At 42.3% G+C, this 25027-nt stretch overlaps 6 protein-coding genes across 6 annotated transcripts; 3 read left to right on the forward strand and 3 right to left on the reverse strand.

Annotated features, from left to right (window-relative positions):
• Window positions 1-9715: 9715 nt before the first annotated feature.
• On the reverse strand, window positions 9716-10440 carry N7516_001023 (uncharacterized protein; the record flags this gene model as incomplete). Its single annotated transcript, XM_057213745.1, has 3 exons — window positions 9716-9929; window positions 9981-10272; window positions 10308-10440. 3 exons carry the CDS (start codon window positions 10438-10440, stop codon window positions 9716-9718), a joined length of 639 nt encoding a protein of 212 aa, XP_057075628.1.
• A 778-nt stretch (window positions 10441-11218) lies between these two features.
• On the forward strand, window positions 11219-11868 carry N7516_001024 (uncharacterized protein; the record flags this gene model as incomplete). Its single annotated transcript, XM_057213746.1, has 3 exons — window positions 11219-11422; window positions 11452-11535; window positions 11632-11868. 3 exons carry the CDS (start codon window positions 11219-11221, stop codon window positions 11866-11868), a joined length of 525 nt encoding a protein of 174 aa, XP_057075629.1.
• A 533-nt stretch (window positions 11869-12401) lies between these two features.
• Window positions 12402-13940, forward strand: N7516_001025 (MFS transporter; the record flags this gene model as incomplete). Its single annotated transcript, XM_057213747.1, has 2 exons — window positions 12402-12694; window positions 12746-13940. The coding sequence occupies 2 exons, from the start codon at window positions 12402-12404 to the stop codon at window positions 13938-13940; spliced, it is 1488 nt and encodes a 495-aa protein (XP_057075630.1).
• A 443-nt stretch (window positions 13941-14383) lies between these two features.
• Window positions 14384-16034, reverse strand: N7516_001026 (uncharacterized protein; the record flags this gene model as incomplete). The annotated part of the gene is made up of 2 exons (XM_057213748.1): window positions 14384-15186; window positions 15263-16034. 2 exons carry the CDS (start codon window positions 16032-16034, stop codon window positions 14384-14386), a joined length of 1575 nt encoding a protein of 524 aa, XP_057075631.1.
• A 2696-nt stretch (window positions 16035-18730) lies between these two features.
• N7516_001027 (Major facilitator superfamily domain general substrate transporter) lies at window positions 18731-20689 on the forward strand (the record flags this gene model as incomplete). The annotated part of the gene is made up of 6 exons (XM_057213749.1): window positions 18731-18813; window positions 18877-19346; window positions 19412-19773; window positions 19833-19982; window positions 20043-20347; window positions 20410-20689. The coding sequence occupies 6 exons, from the start codon at window positions 18731-18733 to the stop codon at window positions 20687-20689; spliced, it is 1650 nt and encodes a 549-aa protein (XP_057075632.1).
• Window positions 20690-21564: 875 nt separating this feature from the next.
• On the reverse strand, window positions 21565-24012 carry N7516_001028 (SH3 domain protein; the record flags this gene model as incomplete). Its single annotated transcript, XM_057213750.1, has 1 exon — window positions 21565-24012. The coding sequence occupies one exon, from the start codon at window positions 24010-24012 to the stop codon at window positions 21565-21567; it is 2448 nt and encodes an 815-aa protein (XP_057075633.1).
• Window positions 24013-25027: the final 1015 nt, after the last annotated feature.

Consider the following 25027-nt stretch of genomic DNA (forward strand, 5'->3'; position numbering starts at 1 on the left):
CGTAATCTAGGGACTAGATCGATTTTTATACCGGGGTTATATCACGACTAACGTCTTACGTTATCGTATATCGTTCTTATCTGATCTATGATCATATGCCACTCCTTTGTTTGCTACTATACTACTATACCTAATTAGGTAATAGCTTAATAGCTACTAAGCCTAATCGGGTAATAGCCTTTTCTTTATCTTCTTTATTATTTGCTTTAGCGAGAAGGACGGGGTTTACATTATTTATATAGATCTAGCATATATCTAGGCCCTCTAGATCTTACTTCTCTTTCCTTCCTTTTCTCCCCCTACCTTTAGTATCTTGAATTTAAATACTCTCTTACTTTATTATTATCGATCGATTACTAAGCTTATAGACTTGGTTCGTCACATTATACTAAAGGTCCTCGCTATAAAAGGCCTATAGATAAGAATTAGGCATAGCGCTTTCGTATAGCTATATAGAGGTCTTATTATAAGTATACTCTTAGCTCGAAGTATTCTTTTCTTTTATAGACAGCTCGGTAACGGGACGTACCTAAGTACGTGATCTAGAGATTAGGCTACTCCGGGTTAGACAGTAAGCTAAGTACGAGAGACTATCTATTCCCTTCTTTAAAAAAGACTCTACCCCCGGATTTCCTCCCCGGATTTTTTTCTTCTTTCTTTACCTCGCCTCCTTTCTCGATCCTTCCGTTAAAATAGATCAATAAACCTTCGATCAACTTCGAGCTAAATTTGCCTCTACAATCGATAACCTTTAGACTCAAATTCAAAATCAGGCTTAGTTGATCTCCGACCTTTAAGCCGCCGCCGCCGCTTCCGCCGCTAAACCCCCTTCGTTAAAACGTCCTAAGTCCTCCCTCCCCGATCCGGAGAAGTTTTCCGGTCTCGCTATTAAGTACGATATATAGGATACTTCTATCCGTACTAAGCTCGCTATTAACGGACCCGCTATAAGAGATTCGGTAGCTTAGTTTTACTACGTTTACCTTAACCTCTCGAGTTAAGTTCAAGCTATAGTTCTCCCTTAGCTTTCCTCCGTACGAGATTCCGGTAACCACGATTATAACACAATCCTCGACTCTCTCCGCCGCGTCTATAATAACCCGAATAAGATTTAAGAAGTAGAGGACCGTCTTCTTTCGATTAAATAGTCTCCCGACGAATCCCTCGCCGTTTATATCGCTAAGTTCGAACGGGTTCTCTACAAAGCGAAAGGACAAGATTGGCCCGACGTTATAAAGATCTCCACTTTCCGTAAAGGTCTTCACAGCTTACTTCGGACTCGTCTTTCTTAATAATTGAATCTTCCGCGTACGTATACGGAATTTGTTAGCATTGTTCAATAGCTTACCGGTTATACTATCTCTACAATATCAAAGCTAACCAACAACGATCGGATGGATCTTACGGTTCTCGACCCTAATACTAAGTCTAAGGATATTAACGCAATCTTAGACAGTCTTTATAAATCGTAATCGTGATCTAGGGACTAGATCGATTTTTATACCGGGGTTATGTCACGACTAACGTCTTACGTCATCGTACATCGTTCTCATCTGATCTATGATCATATGCCACTCCTTTGTTTGCTACTATGCTACTATGCCTAATTAGGTAATAGCTTGATAGCTACTAAGCCTAATCGGGTAATAGCCTTTTCTTTGTCTTCTTTATTGTTTGCTTTAGCGAGAAGGACGGGGTTTGCATTGTTTACATAGATCTGGCATATATCTAGGCCCTCCAGATCTTGCTTCTCTTTCCTTCCTTTTCTCCCCCCACCTTTAGTATCTTGAATTTGAATACTCTCTTGCTTTGTCATCATCGATCGATTACTAAGCTTGTAGACTTGGTTCGTCACAAATATAGGGGTAATAAAATTTAGAGCTAGATCTTACTATATATATAAATAATTAGAGAAAAAAAGGCGAATAAAATATTATTATATTAGAATAACTAAGTAAGGTTAATCGATTATTAATCGATTAATAATCGATTAAACTAAGTCTACTAACTTCTAAAACGCGAAAAATACTTATATCTACCCCTAGATCCCTCTATATAATACTCTAGTAAATTATTAGTAAGTTATATTAAAGTATTAGGTATATACTTAGAAAGACTTACTAAGTCTATAGTCTTTATAGGCCTTATATAGTACTAACTATTAAAGGCTTCGTACTATATTACGTATCGCTTATATAAGGACCTATATAGATAGAGAATAGGTTAGTAATAAATTATTAATTATATTTTAGTATATTATATACCCCCTAGCCGTCCTTATATATTAGTAGCTTTAATATATTAGGCTACTTAACCGGCTACTCGACTAGCTACTCGACCGGCTACTCGACTAGCTACTCGATTAGCTACTCGACTAGCTACTCGATTAGCTACTCGACTAGCTATTCGACTAAGTAATTAAAATAATATATAATATTATTATAGAAAGCTAATAATATATTAATAAGATATTATTAATATATTATCCTTAATAGAGTACCTATCTTATACGTCCTATTCTACCTACTTTATTCGCCGACCGGTAGGAGCTAGGGCTATCGGAATATAATTATACCGACGCCTAATATAATATCGAAGGGTAGTAATAAGGTTAAAGCGGGTCTATAATATATTAGTAATAAGTTTATAATAGATTATCTCTTTTCTACCGACTATATTTCGATATCCTAGGACCCGATAGAAGCTTTCTCTAACTTTAAAGTAGAATAACCCATCTACCTTTTAATCTTTATATTAGCTTCGCTAGTCTTATATTAATATAATAGTACGTCTTACTAAGACCTTAGCGTCAACCTAGCGCCTCGCTAGCCCTTTAGTATTACGAATACTAGGCCTTAATAGGAAGGAGAAAGAGAACCTTATAAATATACCTACTTAAGTAAAGAGAGAAGTAGGAGAGCTTACTTTCCTAGCTTAAGATATCGCTAGTAATTCCGCTATAATATATTAATAATATATTAGTAATAAGTAACTACCCCTAACATCGTTATTAATTAATATTACTTATATAAGCTTTAATAGAAGATATAGTTCGCTATATAGGGGTATAATATAATTAAGGGAGAGGGAAAGAATATAGAGATAAAAGAGCTATATAGAAGATTATAAAGTCGGTTAATATACTAAGCCGAAGGAGGATTATTAGCTACTTAATTTTGCTGAGCGTAAGCGAAGCAAATAATACAGGCAATATAGTCAAGAATACTATGCCAAAAAACCCGCCTTGCGAATTCTGAGATCCTGGCCTCTGATTGGCTGGAGAATTTACCAGTCATGTGAACAGGGTAGGGTTAGTCACGTGATTCGACTTTGAGATATAGATACCTTAGTGCCTGATAAATCACGTGAGTACCCTATAATCACGTGATATATACCGATCTACGCCGGATTCGGCGGCGATCACGTGAGCACCCTATAATCACGTGATATATACCGATCTACGCCGGATTCGGCGGCGATTATATAAGCACCCTATAATCACGTGATATATACCGATCTACGCCGGATTAGGCGGCGATCACGTGATTACGCTATAATCAGTGGCCTAAGGCACTAACTAGCTATATCACGTGATCCCGGGATATATCTAATCTATACCGGATTAGGCAGCGATCACGTGATTACGATATAATTAGTAGCCTAAGGCACTAACTAGCTATATCACGTGATCCCGGGATATATCTAATCTACGCCGGATTAGGCGGCGATCACGTGATCACGCTATAATCAGTGGCCTAAGGCACTAACTAGCTATATTACGTAATCCCGGGATATATCTAATCTATACCGGATTAGGCAGCGATCACGTGATTACGATATAATTAGTAGCCTAAGGCACTAACTAGCTATATTACGTGATCCCGGGATATATCTAATCTACGCCGGATTAGGCGGTAATTACGTAAGCACTATATAATTAGTAGCCTAAGGCACTAACTAGCTATATCACGTGATCCCGGGATATATCTAATCTACGCCGGATTAAGTAGCGATTACGTAATCACGATATAATTCTAAGGTTACGTATTTAATTTAATTTAACTTTACTAACCGAATTATTATATATATATATATCTATATAGAACGGTATAAAAGTAGGCCTAGATAAGATACTTAGGTATTACCTCCTGATTAAAAGAGGGTTTAAACCCTAGCTACTATAAGTATTAGTAAGCGCTTATACCGCTATATAATCCGGTAATAGTATAGGGGTTCTACTAACTAAAGAGTACGGTTATAGGTAAGTATAGGACAAATATAGAAAAAACTAGGTATATAGCGTAGTGGTTAAATACGATATATATCTTAAAGGTCGCGAGTTCGAACCCGGCTCCGACTAAAATAAAAGTAAATTACTCTAATTAGATAACCGATTAGTAGATCGATTAGATTAGATACTCGATAGTAAAATCTAGATTAGATTAAATACTAAATTAGATTAGATCGATTAGTAAATTATTTAGATTAGATACTCGATCTAGAATCTAGATTAGATTAGATTATAGACTACCTTAGCTATATAATAGTCTAGATAGTAAGCTAACTAAACTACTAATCCACCTACTAACTAGCTATTAATTAAGCGGGTAATCTAGCTACTAAGCTAGCTGCTAAACTAGCTACTAATCTAGATAGTAGCCTAGCTAGCTACTAAGCTAGATAGTAGCCTAGATAGTAAACTACCTACTAGATACTAAGCTAGCTGCTAAGCTAGCTACTAAACTAGCTACTAAATACCTAGCTACTAACCTAGCTACTAACCTAGCTGCTAACCTAGCTACTAACCTAGCTGCTAAGCTAGATAGTAGCCTAGATACTAACCTAGCTACTAAACTAGCTACTAAACTAGCTACTAACCTAGCTACTAAACACCTAGCTACTAACCTAGCTACTAACCTAGATAGTAAACTACCTACTAGATACTAAGCTAGCTGCTAAACTAGCTACTAAGCTAGCTGCTAAACTAGCTACTAAGCTAGCTGCTAAGCTAGCTACTAAACTACCTACTAAGCTACCTACTAAGCTACCTGCTAAACTAGCTACCAAGCTAGCTACTAAGCTAGCTGCTAAGCTAGCTGCTAAGCTAGCTGCTAAGCTAGCTACTAACCTAGCTACTAACCTAGCTACTAACCTAGCTACTAAACTAGCTACTAACCTAGCTGCTAAGCTAGATAGTAGCCTAGATAGTAAACTACCTACTAGATACTAAGCTAGCTGCTAAGCTAGCTACTAAACTACCTATTAAGCTAGCTGCTAAACTAGCTGCTAAGCTAGCTACTAAACTACCTACTAAGCTAGCTGCTAAGGTAGATAGTAGCCTAGATAGTAAACTACCTACTAGATACTAAGCTAGCTATAAACTACCTACTAAGCTAGCTACTAAGCTAGCTGCTAACCTAGCTACTAACCTAGCTACTAACCTAGCTACTAAACTACCTACTAAACTAGCTGCTAAGCTAGCTGCTAAGCTAGATAGTAGCCTAGCTACTAAGCTAGATAGTAGCCTAGATAGTAAACTACCTACTAGATACTAAGCTAGCTACTAAACTAGCTGCTAACCTAGCTACTAACCTAGCCCCTAGCTACTAACCTAGCTCCTAGCTACTAACCTAGCCCCTAACTACTAATCTAGCTCCTAGCTCCCAATCTAGCTCCTAGCTCCCAATCTAGCTACTAGCTAGCTTAGCAGCTGCCTATATAGCTAATACTCTCTCTCTAGGACTAATATCTTAGTCAAGTATTATAATTCCTCCCCTACCCCCACCCCCTTAGGGGTGGGGGGGTGGGAGGAGGTTAAATTCCCCTACTACTCTTTATCGCCTATATCCCTATATAGACCTAGCTATAGGTATCTTAAGCCTTCTTGAAAGCTAAATCCTTTTGCTTCTGCTAAGCTCAGCAAAATATCACCCGTATGCGTATCCACCCCTAGTGGTCGCTTACGGGTAGCTGGTAGAAATTAAATTAATCGATTATTAATCGATTAATTAATAATTTAATCTAATAATCGATTAAACTAATTTCACTTTCTCGTTCTAATATAAATATCTTTATCTAATTATATATATATATATATATATATATTATAAAACCTTACTTAGTTATTCTAATATAATAATATTTTATTCGCCTTTTTTTCTCTAATTATTTATATATATAGTAAGATCTAGCTCTAAATTTTATTACCCCTATATTAGAAATCTTTATTATCTAGTAGTTTATATTAAAACGTTAGGATATAGACTTAGTATAATCGATTGTTAATCGATTAATAATCGATTAACCTTACTTAGTTATTCTAATATAATAATATTTTATTCGCCTTTTTTTCTCTAATTATTTATATATATAGTGAGATCTAGCTCTAAATTTTATTACCCCTATATTAGAAATCTTTATTATCTAGTAGTTTATATTAAAATATTAGGGTATAGACTTAGTATAATCGATTATTAATCGATTAATAATCGATTAATCTTACTTAGTTATTCTAATATAATAATATTTTATTCGCCTTTTTTTCTCTAATTATTTATATATATAGTAAGATCTAGCTTTAAATTTTATTACCCCTATATTAGAAATCTTTATTATCTAGTAGTTTATATTAAAATATTAGGGTATAGACTTAGTATAATCGATTATTAATCGATTAATAATTAATTAACCTTACTTAATTATTCTAATATAATAATATTTTATTCGCCTTTTTTTCTCTAATTATTTATATATATAGTAAGATCTAGCTCTAAATTTTATTACCCCTATATTAGAAATCTTTATTATCTAGTAGTTTATATTAAAATATTAGGGTATAGACTTAGTATAATCGATTATTAATCGATTAATAATCGATTAACCTTATTTAGTTATTCTAATATAATAATATTTTATTCGCCTTTTTTTAGTTTAATCGATTATTAATCGATTAATAATCGATTAAAAAAACTAAAAATAAACTCTAAAACTCCGATTTTACTACTACTATACTATTTAATTAGAAACGTCTTCTAGATCTATATTAGGTATAATCTCGAAGTTATCTAGATCTATTTTAAATACTACTTCCTTATTCTCCTCCTCCCCTATCGTTAGCTCCTATAATAAGCCTAATATCTTAGAATTAACGAAGTACGTAAAAAGATTATACTCTATTCGGCGTAAAAGCTTCCTATAATCTAGTAATATATTATTAATATATTAGTAAAGTATTAAAATAGTATTTAAATAGAGGATATTATCTTTACGAGTCTTATTATACTTATAAGAAGCGTATAGATACTAAATCTATAGGTAATATTAATAGATATTATCTATTATTATAGTAAGATTTATCTAAGGCTATATTAGTCGAATAATATATTATAAATATATTATTACTTACTATAATAATACCCCGAATTATCTTTATAAAGACCCGCGGCTTTTAAGCTACGCGTACGTTATAACCTACGATAATATCCTTATACTATTCTAGAATTATTTAATATTAGTAAGATTAACCTAAGCTTTAATATATTAATAATACTATACTAAGAGATTCTTATATAGCCTTACCTAATAGATAGCCGATAGTAGTAAAAGTAAGGGTCCTAAAGATTATTAGGTACTTATTCTTATAGTACGTCTTTAGATTAGTAAAATAGGTAAACTTAGTCTAGAGAAATATATTAATAATAATTTATATACTTTACCTAGATAGGTATATCTATAGATAATTAATTTATAATTAATTTACTTACTATTATACTATAGCCTACTATATAATAATATACCTTATTATAATAAAGTAAGTATTAACTAAGAACCTAGAATAGAAGATATTAGTATTATATAATACTTTTATAATAGATTAATTTAATTTATATTAGTACTAATATTAGGTAGCTAGAAAGCGTCTCAGTTAATATCTAGATACTTTTAGTATACCTCCGAGTTTTTAATCGATATTATAGAGGCGAGGTAGATAAATATTAAGATAGTAAGATAGTAAGATAGTAAGATAGTAAGATAATTTAGATAGTAGGAAGTAGAGATAAAAGTGATTTTCGAGAGTTAATAAGTAATTAATAATAATAAAGAGTAGTAATTATTAATTAAAGCCTTATTTCGATATTAAAAGTAGGCCTAATTTAGATATTAAAAGTAAGCCTAATTTAGATATTAAAATAGATAATATATTAATAATCTATAAAAATCTATTAAATTCTATCTTTAAAAGTAAGCCTTATTTCGACGTTAAAAGTAAGCCTTATTTTAATATTAAAAGTAAGTCTAATTTCGACGTTAAAAGTAAGCCTTATTTCGACGTTAAAAGTAAGCCTTATTTCGACGTTAAAAGTAAGCCTTATTTTAATATTAAAAGCGAGTCTAATTTAGATCTTAGAAGTAACCTAGATCCTAGCTATAAAAGAAAGTAATATAAAGTTGTTTAGTAATATAATATATTAATAATATATTATTAATATATTATTTTTTTATATCCTCCTAAGGTCTATTATAATTAAAGAATATATTAAGAACTTATTATTAAGGTATTATAAACTATATATAGATTATATTACTTTATTAAGGAAAGATTAATAATATATATCTATATCTAGGAGTCTTCTTCCTACTCCTCTAATTCTTCCTTTAAGATAAAGTAGTCGAATAGATCGTACTTAGCTTAGCGGTCGAATTTATTATATACTTATAATATATTAGTAATAACTTTATAATACCTTATTTCTTTATATATACCTTTAGCTTAGTCGTTATATTTATATATAGCGTATAGTATATAGACCTTTAGGTAGTTAGTATTAATAATAGCTATTATAACGATTATATTAGTCTAAGTAAAAGATTAGAATAATAATAATATATTATTAATAACTTAAACTTACTAATATAACTCTTTTAACTATCTTAGTTAGTATAGGTAGTTTAGTAGCTATTAAGGCGCGCGTAGCTATATAGCGGTCGTATACTACTATAACTTCCTCGAACTAGCCTATAAGATATTAGTATTAATAAATTAATAATAGATTAAAACTAACTAATCGACTTAGATACTACCTCCCCTTTTAGCCTACTAATCGATAAGAAGGCGAAATTACTAAAGACCTTAGGGTACTTATTCTTATAATAGGTCTTTAGGTTCGCGAAGAGGGTAAACTTAGTCTAGAGAAATATATTAATAATAAATTATACCGTATAGTTTTAAGATTAAAGTAAAATACCCGGACGCGATAGCCGTTAGCTCGGTAGTAAGCTTCGTTATAGTATATTAAGTCCTATATATTAACCTAGTAGTAGTTATTAGTATATATAATATATTTATAATAGATTTTTTCCCTTAGTTTAGTCTTACGTTCTATTCGATAGGGGGAGCTCTAGGTTATTAAAGTCTACCTCTATATACCGCTTTTATGCTTTAGAAGCCTTAACTAACATTATAACGAAGTGTTTAATAGGTTTTAAATAAATTAATAATATAATACTAGTATAGGGTCGTAAGGTTAATAGATAGTATATGAAGAGTTTGATTGGTTAAGAAGTCAGTATTACAATGTTTTAATTACAGATTAGGGGTGTTGAGCTGACCGGTATAGATAAGATAAAACAAATCACGTGACTGGGTGGGGCCACCGGTCAGCTCAACTTTGGACACAGGGGTCAGCTCATCTGCATCCTGGTCATCGCCCTCTAGTCATGTGATCATAGCTCTAGCAATTGTCATCACCTCTGCCCGGGACAGCTCATCGCTTGGCTCCCGTTCAATCGAAATCGTGACCAAAGTATGCGAGGGTGGTCCTTTTGGATAAGACAATTTCTTCGGCACGAACGTAAAGCCCGACCATTGTAACGATCCATACAAAGCTCCTTTGAATTCCTCGGCGAAAACCAATCGTTCATCACCGCCACTATAAAGCGTATGTTTGTATACTGACCGTGATTGGCGCTAAATCTCTTACCTCGCTATCCATTTGGACTTTTGCCTAAGGTTAGGTGGGACTTCATTGTCTCCTCGGTGGAAGTCCCGGCGGAACAGGAAGAACATCCGTTCTAGAGCAGCATAGACATACCGGACCTGGGAATGAAGCCCACTAACTGATGGGTGGTACTGGGCGTTATCCCATCCCTCGGTGGTGCGCTTTAGCTTTTCCTCACATTCGGAGTCGGCAACAAGAACAGGGGCATTCCATGTAGCGCCCTGAGGTCGAAAGAAAATGGGCTTCGGGGGATTGAGGTGCTTGCCATCCTCATCTAACTCCAGGAGTTGACAATCGACGCCAACAAACCTGTAGGAGGTGGGGTGGGGTAAATCAGGTCGGAGGGGTGATCTTCGGCGTTGGTGTAGACTTTGTCAATAGCTGCAATGACTTGGTCACGGGCTTGCAAAAGCTCCCGTTTGCGATTCCGCGTAGTAGGCATAATGATTGTCAGAGCTAAAGGCCAAGTGGAAGTTCGTTGAAGAAATAAGGGATGATATGGATAGAAAGTTTGGGGTCAACGATGACCGCGGGAATTCTATTCTGAAGGCGTAGGGCCTAAGGCTTCTATAACACCTTGGGTCTGCTAATACCTTCGTTTTACAGCCCTGGAGATTTGTCTCTATTCACAATATATACCTACATTTCATTCATGTGCTTCGTCAACAGGTAACTAGACTCAAATCTGCCGAAAAAGAAAGGGAAGCCAAAGTTGATTATTCTCTCGATTTATAAACATGGTCTCTGATCAGTCGGTAAGCCGGTAAGGCCGGGAGCAAAGTAAGAATAATCATGAAGCAAGAGACAAAGTAGGGATAATCATGAAGCAATCCCAAAGATCCGCCGACGAAATGGTAAGGTTCTGCCAGGCCACACCCCATGCCTAAGGCACCAACATGTGAATAACCTCATGACACTATATATCATAACAACGAGCCCCTTCAAGTCCCTTCATATTCATTCCTAAACCTATCAAAAGGTTAGGAACTATTCGATCTATCCCTATGAAAGGACATTTAGAATCTCGCCTTAGTCGTCGTAAATCGAATGAACAACATAAATGTGTCGGATGGAAAGTATTAGTTCCCTGGGACGTGCCGGATACACTGATCGCGAACGGAATTGAACTAAGCGAGATTAAAACAATATTTTGATCTCATCAATTCTACTGACTTTTCTTTCGTTCTCGAAGTTCTTAACTCTTCCCCTCTCACCCGAGAATGGATAAACAAACCCGGAATAAGCGTTGCGATGAAGTTAAGCGACTCTACACGCTACTTAAGAGTTGTGAATTTTGGTTTCTTTCCCCCCGTGATCTCCAAGGCCTCGGAATCTATAGCCAGCAAGTTGGACTAAACATACTAGGACGAAATGGAAGCATAGCGCTCCTGAACTATGTGGACTTAGTAGAAGGAACTATTAGCGTATACTAAGTCTCCGAGAAGTTTTTCAGCCAAGCTTTAACCCACATGCAATTATGGAACTTTTATCCGATGTTCCCGCAAATCATGTAGAGAATTGCCTTACTCTCCAAGAAGTAAGCGCTATTCTCACCGTGATGGTTGCTCGAACATCCAATCGGCCTACACTTCCCAGCTACTACAACATAGAGATTTCCTAAGCACTTTTTTAGTTATTGGTTTTTTCATACACGGGACACAAACATGGAAGAATAATTCAAGCTTCAATACATCGAGAAAGCTTGCTTTTGCAATATTCTCAGCTATGGAGTTTCGCGGATGACGAAACGGCACCAGTTGAACTTTTCGTTCGTTATGATATGAGCCAGCCAGTTCCCATAGCCTTGGAAGAGTCGAATCCTATTATTGGTTCTCTTGTCGGCCCTGCCGCGTTTATGAGCTTGAATTAGCTATTTAATACAGACCCTACCACAAGTATTTACCCGCATTTTTACCCTACCACCACAGTATATATATCTCTTTACATCTCTACGTAGCACTACCAATTTTTGGGCTATATGAATTTTAAAATATAGGTTTAAAACCTAAAGATCTCTCTCGCTTAGGATCAAAATTTAATATTTTGTGTAGTACACCTTAGCTTTTAGAAGACGGGTGGTCAAAAGGACCCCGAAGGGCACAGATCATGAAGGGCAAATGAGGCACACGGCCCCGGTCTATAATAATCCAATGAACTAATTGCCAATCTTAAGTCTACCTTCTTCATTTGAACTCCCAACCAGACCCTCTAATGTTGACAGACCTGAAATTTTCAACTGGACCCCTTCCTTCCCCTTCTGTCGTCGACAAATATTTTCAATCGCATATCGACGCGGTCTGAGGCTTGCCACAACATCGATTTGGGAGAAAAGAAACATCTTACTACATATGAATCTTTGCCCATGAGAGTAGCAATCCGCACTCCAAAGGATTAATCCCAATCATGACACGCATATGGCCGAAGGGCGGTCTTATGTCTCTTATCAATGTACAAGTCGAGCCCGAGAAGGATCCTGCATCCCTCGATCCTGCATATCTTGTCAAGTGGGATCAGGACGAGGTTTTGAATCCTCAGAATTGGACTCCCAGGTACAAATGGTGGGTAACATCTCAACTGGGCATGCTTGCTTTTGCAGGTAGTCTGGGGTCAAGCATCACTACATCGGCCGATGACACCATCGCGAGATATACTGGCGTGAGCAGCGAGGTTGCTGTGCTAGATGTATCCCTGTATATGTGAGTGGGGTTCAATTAAGACACTAGAGATGACGCTAACAATGATACCAGGCTTGGCTTTGTCTTCGGACCTATCATCTGGGCTCCTCTTTCAGAAATCTGGGGCCGAAGAATCAGCATACTTCCCGCCGTCTTTTGTCTAGCATTATTCTCCATCGGCACTGGCGTAAGCACAAATGCAGCCTCGGTGTTTGTCACACGCTTTTTTGCGGGCTTATTCGGCTCTGCTCCGATTAGCAATGCCACCGCCGCACTAGGTGATATGTGGAGTAAAGAGACGCGTGGGACTGCAATCACTCTCTATGCAGTGGCAGTGAATGGCGGCCCGGCGCTAGGTCCAGTGATCGGTGCAGCGCTCTTGTTGAATCCCCATATGGGCTGGCGCTGGACCGCGTACATCCACGCAATCTGGGTCTTTGTCATTTTCACTTTGACCTTCTTCTGTTTGCCAGAGGTCTACCCGCCAGTTTTACTGAAGCGCAAAGCACAGCGACTCCGAAAAGAGACTAATGACTCGAGATTTTATCATCCACATGAACATTTGAAACTCGATGTCAAATCCGTTCTTACGAAGCAGCTCGCCCGTCCATTGCGAATGCTATTCACTGAGCCGATTGTCACTTGTATTGCCTTCTATGGTTCCTTTGTCTACGGTGTGATGTACCTAACCCTTGAGGTATTTCCAATTGCATTCCAACAAGCCCGGGGTTGGAACCACGTTGTCGGTTCTTTGCCGTTCCTTGGATTGTTGATTGGTGTCATCTCCTCGGTGGGTCTCAATATCTGGAACCAATATCGCTATAACCGGATATCCAGAGAGGCAAATGGGAAAGCGGTGCCCGAAGCACGACTTCCGCCTATGGCATTCGGAGCGGTTTTCATTGTCACAGGCCTCTTCTGGTTTGCTTGGACCGCTGAACCATCTCACCACTGGATCCTGCCATGTCTGGCAGCTGTCTTTATAGGCATTGGATTTAACTGCATTTTCCAGCAGTGTTTGAACTTCTTGATTGATGTGTATCGGATATATGCTGCTAGCGCCACGGCGGCTGTTACCCTTCTTCGGAGTTTGCTGGCTGCCGGGCTTCCCTTGGCGGCTAAACCGATGATCAAGGCTTTGGGGATTGGGCCTGCTATTTCCATTGTTGGAGCTGTGGCTGCGGTTCTATTGCCTGTGCCGTTCTTGTTTATGAAGTATGGCCCAAAGCTGCGGGGATTATCAAAGCTTGCGCCTGAAGATTCTTAGACTTGCCGATAACTGTTTTGTTCCTAATTAGTCCTAACCATGACCGTAGCTGTCTCATCCATATGGATCGGATACTTTCATCCCTAGAAAGAGGTTCGGTGTGCCTTCGGGATGTAAACCGAGAATGTATCGTATTCTAATGTTATCCTATCTCTGTAACTAGTCACAATGGTTCAATCGTAGATAGACTCGCGGTTGGTTATTGACTACAAAATTACTTGTATTACTTTGTATTGTTTTCTGGTTCATATCCAAAAATAAGTTATTGCATGCTGTATATCTATTTAGTTGTCTGTCTTTTTTTTTTTTTTTTTTTTTTTTTTTTTTCAAAAATGCCAAAATATAAATGATAACCAAAAAGTCCTCCACCATGAGACCAATGCGTAAACAACCATTGTAAATAAATTGATCATACTCCCCAGTTGCTGATTGATCATCTGGGCTTAAGGGTTAGCAGGGATGGGCTCAATCTCGAATCTTAGCTCTGTTGTACCGTCATTCCAAGCGACTGCTCGAGCGATACGGACCGTACCTCTGGGGAAACATGATATAAGAAGGATGGCGGCTGCTCTGCCTAATTTTGTGCCGAGGAGTTCCTCATACTCACGAGTGCCACGTTCGATTTTGAGGCATGGCTCATTACGCGCAGTGGAGAAATCGCGGCCATGCCTGGCATAAGCTACCCGCCTGATATATGGTGCGGTCTCGCTATTGACAATCATTTCAAACATGATATGTCTCAGAGTGCTAATGGGGTGGTCCCACTCATACACGGCCCTGGCGACTACATTCCACTGAACGCAATCGTGCCTGAAAATGCTTGTAGCAACAAGTACACCCGGTCCGACTATGTGTTCGAAGCCATTAGTCATGCCTGCAAGTCCAAACTTATCTAGGATCTCTTGGTCGACGACTGGGCTGAAAACCGTTGATTTCCGGTAACTATTTGGTGTGGTATCAAGTCCCATGGATTCGGGTTCGGCTCCTTGAAAAAGGTTGCCGAGATTTTGGAAATTTGATTCTTTAACTTGGAAACGACTTTCTTCCGGGAGGTTGTTCATCAGGTCGTGTAGGGTCGTGGTTGTCTGGGCAATATCGCAGTTTGGTTCGTTTGGGTCTTCTAACCAAGCTATTACTTGAGCTCCTTTTCGTCGGAATGTGGCCACTTGCGCATCCTTAGGCATTGGATACATGTCGTACTCGAAGTCGGAGAAGGAGTCCTCGAAGCCGGGAGAAGGAGAACGCACTACTTTTTTCCTTTGTGTTGGACTATCCAAGATCTCCTGACTGGAACGTATACGCTTAGCACGGGGGGGAACTACCAGCTGTAGCAGCTGGGCTCAATTCTTGACCTTCCTGTGCAGTATCCTCGACGCGTCCCCGCTTCCTGCTGTTAGGGGACTGCTCGGCTTGTTCGACTTGACCCGCGGGCGTTGTAGGTCTGTCAGTGCGGGATCGTGAACCGAAGTATACCATTCCCTCGGCTGAGATATCCTCTTGATCTTCCTCATCATCTTCTGGAAGTCCGGGGGCTGTAGGGAAGTAAAAAAGTTCATCACCGGGTTCAGCCTCTGGTATGTCAGTGTCGTCAACTTCGGCATCTGGTATCTCAATATCGTCAACATCCCTGGGCTCGTTAATATCAATATCACTCAATTCAGGTGTGATTCCCGTGTGAGAGCCTTCTCTTGAAGGCGGGAGTGGGGGGTATTCCTCCTCGCTGATGTTATCTTCACTGTCGCCGGCGGCCTTCGCGGCTTTACCCAGCTGTAGCCTCGCGGTTTTACTTAGCTTTGTCTTCGGGGACTTACCCGGCCTTGCAACTCCGCCTTGCGCGGAGACTCGACCTCGCCTTGCCGTTCGAGTTGGCGTTGGGGAGGATCGAGCTGGCCTTTTTGTTCGGACAATCTCTGAATCTCTGGGTGGGGGTGGGACCGGGCTTGCGGGCTGCTTAGGGTGCATTACGCTAAGTGGAATGTCAGGTCCAGTAGGCTGTTTAGTAACAGGGAGTACTGGGTTTTGGGAATTCTGGCCACGTCTGTTGCGGCGGCAGACGCCCAAGCACTTGTGGATACAGCGGCAGATTAGCGTCATTGTTGATGAATACGTCGGACAATTGTATTGTTGGGAGTAGTTGGAATGAAATGTAAGGCTGGTTGGATCTGTTGTGTTGTACTTGTTGGATGATACTGTTGGAATGGAGAGCAATAGACAGATATGGACGAAGTTATATACGTTTAGCCAATGTCTTTGTTTCTGCTTAACCTGGGTCTGACCCCTAGTCCTTAGAAGGACGAAACATCACGGAAATAGGCTGGTCCAAAATAAGACCAGGGTACAGACAATGGAGACAAGTGCAAAGAGAAGAGTATCCAAGACAAGATAAAGGGACTCGACCTTGGAGGGACAATAAGGGCGGCCAATTTGAAAATCCAAGGATAGAACTCAAGGAATGGACAAAGAGAAGTCTAACAATGCTCTTTCGATCGCACCTACGAGTCTGAAGTAAATAAAGCATCAAAGAAAAGGCTGAAACGCTTACCAAGTCCACCCTAGTTCCTCCAAGGCCGTCAAACAACAATATACTATGCTATTGTCGACTGTCTAAGCGATGAACAAAGTACAATGTTGAAGGACAAGCAAGATTTAATATTAGGTTGCTCCTCAAAGGGCGAACAATAAAAGAGTTGGAAATGAGATGTATCTTCAAAGAGAGCATACTATTTGTAGATCCCAAAATGCCCATAGATACTCTTGTTTGACCAAGTCCTTGAAATCATCAAGGACTTCTTGGATGTGTTGGCAGACAACAGTCGAACAATCAGATTTAGTTCTTTCTCTGGAATAACCCATTGTTCGACTATAATCATACCCTCGCGATGCTGAGACATGCCCGAGGAATGTCCTCTCCTGCGCAGTTCATCATATTCGGCTGAATTTTGGCAAAGTTGTTTGATCAAAACTGGGATAGACTCTGTTTCGTGATGCAGGATTTTCTCTCTAAGTTCTCGTTTTGCTAGGGTGCGCAGAAGCTCGAACAAAGAATGAAATATTTGACGCGAACTTTGTCATTCCTGTGATACAATTTGGTAGGTTTATAAAGTGTCCCTCAAAATGGAAGCCGGACACATTTTGACACTCGGCACTGATCATCGACGAGCTTAGTTTCGACATCATGTCGTGGTTGAAATCCAGTATTACTTCGTCGAGGCGAAGGCTAATCTCCTCTAGGATATTCTTTAACCACGTTAGAGTTCGAGTTTCTTTGACCATCTCATCAAATGGAAGGCGGTCATTCTTTGGATCCCAAAGCAAGATGCAGGGGAAATTGCGAGTCCCATAGGAGTGTCCAGATATTTTCGAATCGTTCATCCGGCCATTTGTGCTTTTGGTGGAGTTCTCTCGCTCGGCCGAAAAGAAAAAGTGTTGGAACAATTGGCCCGACGACGTTTTGGGTGTGAAGAGCAGGCTGGAGTGTTGTTTTATAAGCTCATCCAACGTGGATGGGTCCCTTATCCACACCGCTTGCACCTCCGCTGATTCTCAGGCGAATGAGGCAGCACATTAGCCCAGGAACATACAATACAGGTCTAGGCCTGTTCAAAGTGAGGAATGAAGACGCCCTATGATAATCTAAGCTGAGTTCTTCGGAGGCAGGGATCAACATGTAGGAGGGTGTCAGATCAAAAGTTGAGCCCGGGTGAGGGCAAGTTTTAATAAAGATGATTCGAGTATCCCGGGACATGATCTATCTAGGTAAGCCGCATGTGGACATAGTCAGGTAGTATGTATGTCGGGTGCCGCTGACGTCCCTCAATATATTAGTGGCTCAGCCGGTATCTGAGACCTGAAATGCCCTGGGGTTCCGAAGACTTACGGAGTACTCCGTACAAAGAATAGTATTCTTGTATTTCCCCCTGTACTATCTCTAATTAGTCTGGGAGTACAAGTAGGGTTTCATTGTTACCGGAACATTTCTTCTCATCTGATGAGCCTCAATAGGCGAAGATTGCCTTTGCGTCCATCGTACTTTCAGTGGCACATTTTCCATTCATTCGGGTCCATGCGGTGTATTTGGCGTATTTTGGCGTATTTGGCGCATGTCATAACAAAGACCGGGGTCTTATGTGCTGATTGGCCTAGAACCTTCGCTTTGAGGTTATCACGGTCTCATTTGCTGACGGATGGTTGCATCGGTCTTGGCTGGCTTGGCCATGTCATTTGCCATCCAACCGCATTCGTTTTTTCTACACTCTCCATAATCTATCGGCAGTGGCAGTGCCGACGAGTTACAATCATGATATGATTCGGAGAAAAACGGAAATGAAGGCACTTAGGGAAAATAATCTACCAAATATGGTAAATATGGTATATCAGTATCCTTGTTTTGAGGCTTGCGCCATCTTTCAAGCCATAATACAAGTGATGACTACTATCCGTACAGAGTACCTAGGTACCTATAACGCCGAGGTATTTATTTTGCAAACGGTACATTACATCCAACCACATTTAACCACAATCGATGTAGTTAGCGTTGAATTGTGTTGACCAGTGACAATCAACCAAATCCGCCCCCAAAACCTTCCCCCATGGAACTTCCCACATCCCCGCGTCGCCCGACGCCTTCCCCGTATCTTGGCCAGCCCCAGACATTGGAGACTACCCCAGTCATCTCGGATTACCGCTTTTGTCAATCCGGGGGAAAAAGAAGAAAGTGGGCTATATATACCCGCTGATCGGCATCTTTATCATGTCCGTATTTTGTTTCGATCTTCTCATGTTTGAGCATCATGTTCGGCATTCCGAAGTTCTTTGGCTGGAGAGGCCGGTCTCTTAACTTGGCTATCAGTTCCCTTGGTAGTCTTGACTTCTTGTATGATACTATTCACTATTCTTTAATTTAATTTTTTTGAAACTTGCGACTAACCATTATAAGGCTGTTCGGTTATGATCAAGGTGTCACGGGTGGTCTGCTAGACCTGCCTTCCTTCATCAAATACTTCCCCGATATCAATCCAAACGACCCTACAATCGCCGGTGACGAGTTCCAACCCATTCGATCGCAGCGCAGTTTGAATCAAGGCATTGCAGTCGCATCGTACAATCTGGGATGTTTCTTCGGCGCCGTCTTGACTGTCTTCATCGGTAATCCGCTAGGTCGACGAAGGACTATCTTCTGTGGCTGTGTAATCATGGCTACTGGCGCTCTATTGCAATGCACCGCATATTCTCTTCCTCATTTCATTGTCGGTCGAATTGTCACTGGTGTTGGTAATGGCATGAATACAAGTACTGTACCGACATGGCAGTCCGAGTCAGCAAAGGCACACGATCGTGGTAAGATGGTGATGATCGAGGGTATGCTCATTACTGGAGGTATTACTCTGAGTTACTGGATTAACTACGGTGAGTTTGAAACACCATCTTCGATAGAACCACGACATGCATTTACTAACATAATCCTGAATTAGGCATGTCATTCATTGGGGATAAAGAGGTCGCCTGGCGATTCCCTCTCGCTTTCCAGATCACTTTCGCTATCATTATCTTCTGCTCTATTCTCAATCTGCCCGAGTCTCCAAGATGGCTTGTTATGCAAGGCCGGACAGACGAAGCTTTGGAGATTCTCGAGTGTCTAAATGAGAAATCTCGGGATGACCCCTACATCAAGAACGAGCTCATCTCCATCGAAGAAACTGTCAAGGAAATGAGCAAGGGTTCTTTTAGGAGTCTGTTCAAGATGAGCGAGTATCGAGAATTCCATCGCGTGGCACTTGCCTACGTCAATCAGATGTTCCAGCAAATTTCTGGAATTAATCTTATCACTTACTACGTGAGAATCTCTAGCCCCCTCAACTAATACGCTAACCCTATACTAATCAACTTCATCAGGCCCCTTCACTATACGCCGAGATTGGTCTTGGAAGCGGCAACCTTCCAAAGTTGCTCGCTGCTTGCAACGGCACGGAATACTTGATGGCTGCGTTTATTCCTATTTTCATTATCGAAAAAGTTGGACGTCGTCCACTGATGCTGTTCGGCGTATGTTACCCACTCCCATCCGGCCTCAAATCCCGCATGAACTAACCAAGAGTTACAAAGGCCGCTGGCATGTCAATTTCAATGGCCGTTCTAGCCGGCACCAACTACCGCTTGACCGTACTAAACGATAGCCGCGCCGGTATCGGACAAGCAGTGTTCCTATTCGTCTTCAACACCTTCTTCGCCATCGGTTGGCTCGGAATGACCTGGTTGTACCCAGCCGAGATTGTACCTCTACGAATTCGCGCTCCAACCAACGCACTAGCCACCAGCGCCAACTGGATCTTCAACTTCATGGTCGTGATGATCACCCCCGTTGCATTCGAAAATATTGGATACAAGACCTATATCATTTTCGCTGTCATGTAAGATCTAACATCCGCTATGCCTGCATATTAAACCAGAACTTGAAACTAACAACCGACAGAAACGCTTTCATGTTCCCATGCGTTTACTTCTTCTTCCCGGAGACTCGATACCGTTCCCTGGAGGAGATGGACGCCATCTTCAAGAAGTCGACTAATATCTTCGATGTCGTGACTATCTCCGTTAAGGAACCTTACCGCTATGATAAGCATGGCGAGCTCAAACCTGAGTATCTTGAGGAGGCTATCCGTCAGGCGAGCGTTGATGTGCACATCGCCGGCGAGAAGTTTGATAGCGATGAGAGTGGTCATGAGAAGAATGGTCATGAGATCAAGTCTTGAGGTTGGTTGTGTACGTTGGTGTATATTGTTTATACCCGTGGTGCTAGTGTGATTTGATACTAATATCCCACTGAATCCGTTTCTGTATGTATGGCTTTAGATGTAAAGGGAGGTAATTACACAGTTTCTATGTCGAATGTTGATTATAAGGTCAATATATGTTGATACATATTTATAAGACGAACTTTCCTTTTCATGATAGATAGTAATTCTCTTCTCAAGTGAACAAGTCACTCTGTGCTAGCAGTGTATTAACATAAAGACATCGATGGACGGAAATGGTAAAATTCGTGAGTAAATTGTAATTCTACATAGCTATGAATATAAACTATCTGTGTTGGAACAAGTCGAAGGATCCGGGTATTCCAGCTCATCTCAGCGTGACACGCATATTATGCGAGATCGATGTCAATCAAGGGACTCGAGGAAGATGCTTGCGAGTTCGAAATCGAAGAGAAACAAAAAAAAAAAAAAAAAAGGTTCACGGGACACAACCCAAATAAAATAAAAAGGAGGCAAAAGAAGAGAAAAAGTAGGTATGAAAAGACGGCCGGTCTTTTGTTAACATTACAAGTATGCCAGTGGAAATACAGACAAGATGGCATGCAAGACACGGACGGAAGATTCAGAAGATGAAAACAAAATAACGGATAAATGATTCAGATGCGGGGATATGCACCCAGCGCAAAGCATAGATTCAAGGGGGGTTCGTTCGTCACGGACGCGGGCTGTAGGGGGGATATCAAGATCGAGGCGAACAATGTGGTCATATTAGGCAAGCTCATTTCCGTCCAGCGGGGACACTGACACGTCAGCGGGAATGCCTATGTTCTGCATAAGACGGAGGCTCTATGCGGAGGTGTGGGTCATTCAGATTAAGCGTCATGGGTGGGGACTGGCTTCCGCGAGATCGAGCCGGACGGAGAAGTCGGCGGGGAAATCGGCGGGGAAGTCGGCAGGGCTGGAAGCTCGCTGGTGGGAGCAGGAGTAGGAGCGGCTAAGGGACTTGGCATTGATACAGCAGCAGGAGCAGGCGCAGGCGCAGGAGCCGCCGAGGGACTGGAAACTTGCAGCGCGGCGGGCACAGGAGCGGGAGCAGGATCAGCAGCGGCTAATGGACTTGAAACGGAAGGCGCAGCGGGAGCAGGGGCCGCAGGGGCAGGAGCGGCCAATGGACTTGAAACAGCAGGTGCGGCCGGCGCTGCCATGGGCGGAGCGACGTTGCTGGCACTATTGCTGCGTTGGCGTTGGTTGACAGGCATCACAGGCCGCTGCATTCCAGGAGGCCCGTATGGACCAGGGCTCATCGAGCGCGGGCCGGGTCCAGGAGACATAGAGCGAGGCATTCCTCCAGGCCCTGGGGACATTGCGCGAGGGCCGGGCATGCCGCCAGGTCCGGGGGACATTGCGCGTGGGACAGGTCGCCCTCCTGGTCCAGGGGACATCGAGCGAGGGCCGGGGGACATTGAGCGAGGACCAGGCATACCTCCAGGTCCGGGGGACATTGAGCGAGGACCAGGCACTCCTCTAGGCCCAGGCGACATGGAGCGGGGAACTGGCGGGAACTGAACAGCAGATCCAGGGCCGGGGTAAGGACGACCGGGCGGAGGTCCAGAGAAGCCAGGGCCACCGGGGGATCTCGGACGGGCATCTTGGGGATAGAATCGCGGACCCGGCGGACCCCCGGGCATCATTGGACGACCGTCAGGGCCCATAATAGGTGGACCGCGAGAGCCGGGAGGGCCAGGGGGCGGGCGGGCGCGAGGCATCACAGGGCGAGCCGAGAGGCAAGACCGTGGAGCAACTCCTTGCTGGGAGTTGTTGAGGCGCATACAGAGAGCCCATCCATCATCGTACTCGTGAACCATGCGCACAAGCGCTCCTGCGCGAAGTCCAAGCTCGTCTTCCATAGAGGGGTTAAATTCCAGTTGCACACGGTAAACGTTGTTAGGGGGTGGTGGGCCAGCAGCCATGGGCATGGCGCCTGCAGCGCCAGCTGATGCAGCGGCAGCGTCGGTAGGGATTGTCGTGGATTGGGTTGAGCTAGTGGGGGAATGGCCGCGTGACTCGGCGGAATGGTAGCGCTCCGAATCATTAGACGCTCGAGATGAAGCGGCAGCACCTGCTGCAACACCCACGGCTGCGGCACCGACCGCGGCAGCTGCGACGGTTGGTGTAGATGTACCAGATGTACCAGTGGTCGGTCCAGACGGTCCAGTGGCTGATTCGGCAACCGAAGGCGCGGTCTGCGTAACAGGGGTAACAGGGGCGGTGGCTGGGTTGAAAGGATTGACGGGGTCACTGAAGGGGTCAGAGTGACTCCCAGCAGACTTCGGCGGAGTAGGAGGCGGCGATTCGCCAGTAAGGTTACGAGAGGCGACGGGGGCCGAGGCAGCTGTAGCACCTGCGGCACCTGCAACAGCAGCTGTGGCTGGGCTCAAAGCTGCGGAAGCACCAGCGGTGGTGGGGTTCAAGGCACCGCTGCCGCTCAGATCAGGCGCGAATTGAGTGACGGGACGAACATTAAGCTGAGGGGGAGTCGAAGGCGTCTGCTGCTTGGAAGGAGGAGGCGGTGGGAGCGAAGCAGCCATACCCTCTGGTAGGCCTTCGCCACCGAAGGTCTTCTCATTCTCCTGCTGGTATCCTTCTTGGCTTCTCTTCTTCTTGCGGATAAAGAAGAAAATCAGGGCAGCGATCAAACCAACACCGAAGATGACACCGATGGCCACACCAGCCTTCGCACCACCAGTCATACCCTCGGAAGTAGTAGTTCCAAGAGCAGTGCTCGAGGCCGATGCGGCAGAGTTACTACCCGATCCGGTTGAGGTTGCCGCAAGGAGATCGTTGGCATCCTGGGAAGATTCCGAGGTGGACGATGCCGATGTCACAAAGGAGGTTGCTGTGATAGGCGCCTCCGACTCACTGGTATTGGTTGCCTTCTTGGTGGTCGTTTCAGCCTCGGTGGTCTCGGTGGTCTCCTCTTTAGTTTCATGAGTGGTGTGGGCCACGGTCTCTTTGGTGGTAGTCGGTTCCTCTTTCGTCTTGGTTGTGGGCGCCTCATCCGTAGCTTTGGTCTCGGTTGTTTGTTCCTTGGTCCTTGTAGGCGCGACAGGAGCACCAACGCCGGCGTGCGCCTCGGTGGCAGTGGTGTGTTCGGCGCCGGTTCGATAACCTCCCACTTCACCTTCAAAGTCCGGATCCATGGTCTTGTAAACGATCACGACATCGCCTCGCTCCTCCACGACTCCTCGTTCTTCAACATTTCCTCGGTCCTCTAGTTCCTCCACATTGCGTGCATGGTTGTGGTGCGCATGCCCGTGCATGTTGTTGGCTCCAGTATCCTAGGATATCGTGAAGCGGTGATGAAGGTTAGGGATGGGAATCCAACGGGTATGGATCCTAAAGAGAGGGATAAGCCCGGATTCCAACGCGAGCGATTTCCGAGAATCCGCGTCTCTGGGTCGATTCCAACTGTGGAATGTGGATGGAAAGAATGGATGACTGAGATCGAGCACCGCCGATCGTCAAGTCGAGAATAAAAGAAAGGACGTCGACTTCCAGGTCGTACAAATTGAAAGAAAGGATGGAGAAGGATAAAATAAGCAAACGGCAAAAGAGAAAAGCCTCAATACGAGAGGGCCCTGGAGTCCCACGAGGAACCGAAATGAGATCTTGGGACCCTGTGTATACAATAACATGCTAACCCAAATAGGAAGGGATGAACTTCCATTTCCTCACTTTGATTGGCTATCAAATGGTGCCTGACCCGAAGGAGTTACCAGACCCATGGCCGAGAACCCTTACAGACCCCACCTTATTTTAACTGGCTGGACCTTTTCCGCTTGGACAGGCTCCTTTGTTACCTAGGTACGTACTCTATACCTACCTACCGAGGGATGGAGTATTATGGATAGTGTACTCTGTACTAGTTCAGCTTGAAATATCCCATAATTAATCTATAATTTACAACTTCTCGGCAAAATACACGGGAAGTCATCACTCGGCTCTTGTTAGCTCCTTTTGCCCGCCCCCAAACGGCATATTCGCTAAAGTGTACCTAGGTAGCCTCCGAGGGGCACAGACTTCTCCATGATTGTTTCACCTTAAGGACAACAGCCACATTTAATTGATCGCTCACTCAGCCCGTAATTTCCGGTGCCGGAAATGCAATTTTAATCAAAGTCAATTTAATCAAAATAATGCGTCCATGGATGGCCCTTGTGCGTGATTGCTGTCTCTTATGCAGGTCCTCCCTCAGGGGCTACGCTGCACCTCGGAAAAAAAAAACCATCGTATTAATATTTTGTTTACATCCAGGGCACTGTAAGATACAATTGG

This window comes from Penicillium verrucosum (assembly GCF_028828655.1).
Source record: "Penicillium verrucosum strain IBT 35672 chromosome Unknown utg000001l_segment0_segment0, whole genome shotgun sequence".
NCBI classification, from domain to species: Eukaryota; Fungi; Ascomycota; class Eurotiomycetes; order Eurotiales; family Aspergillaceae; genus Penicillium; species Penicillium verrucosum.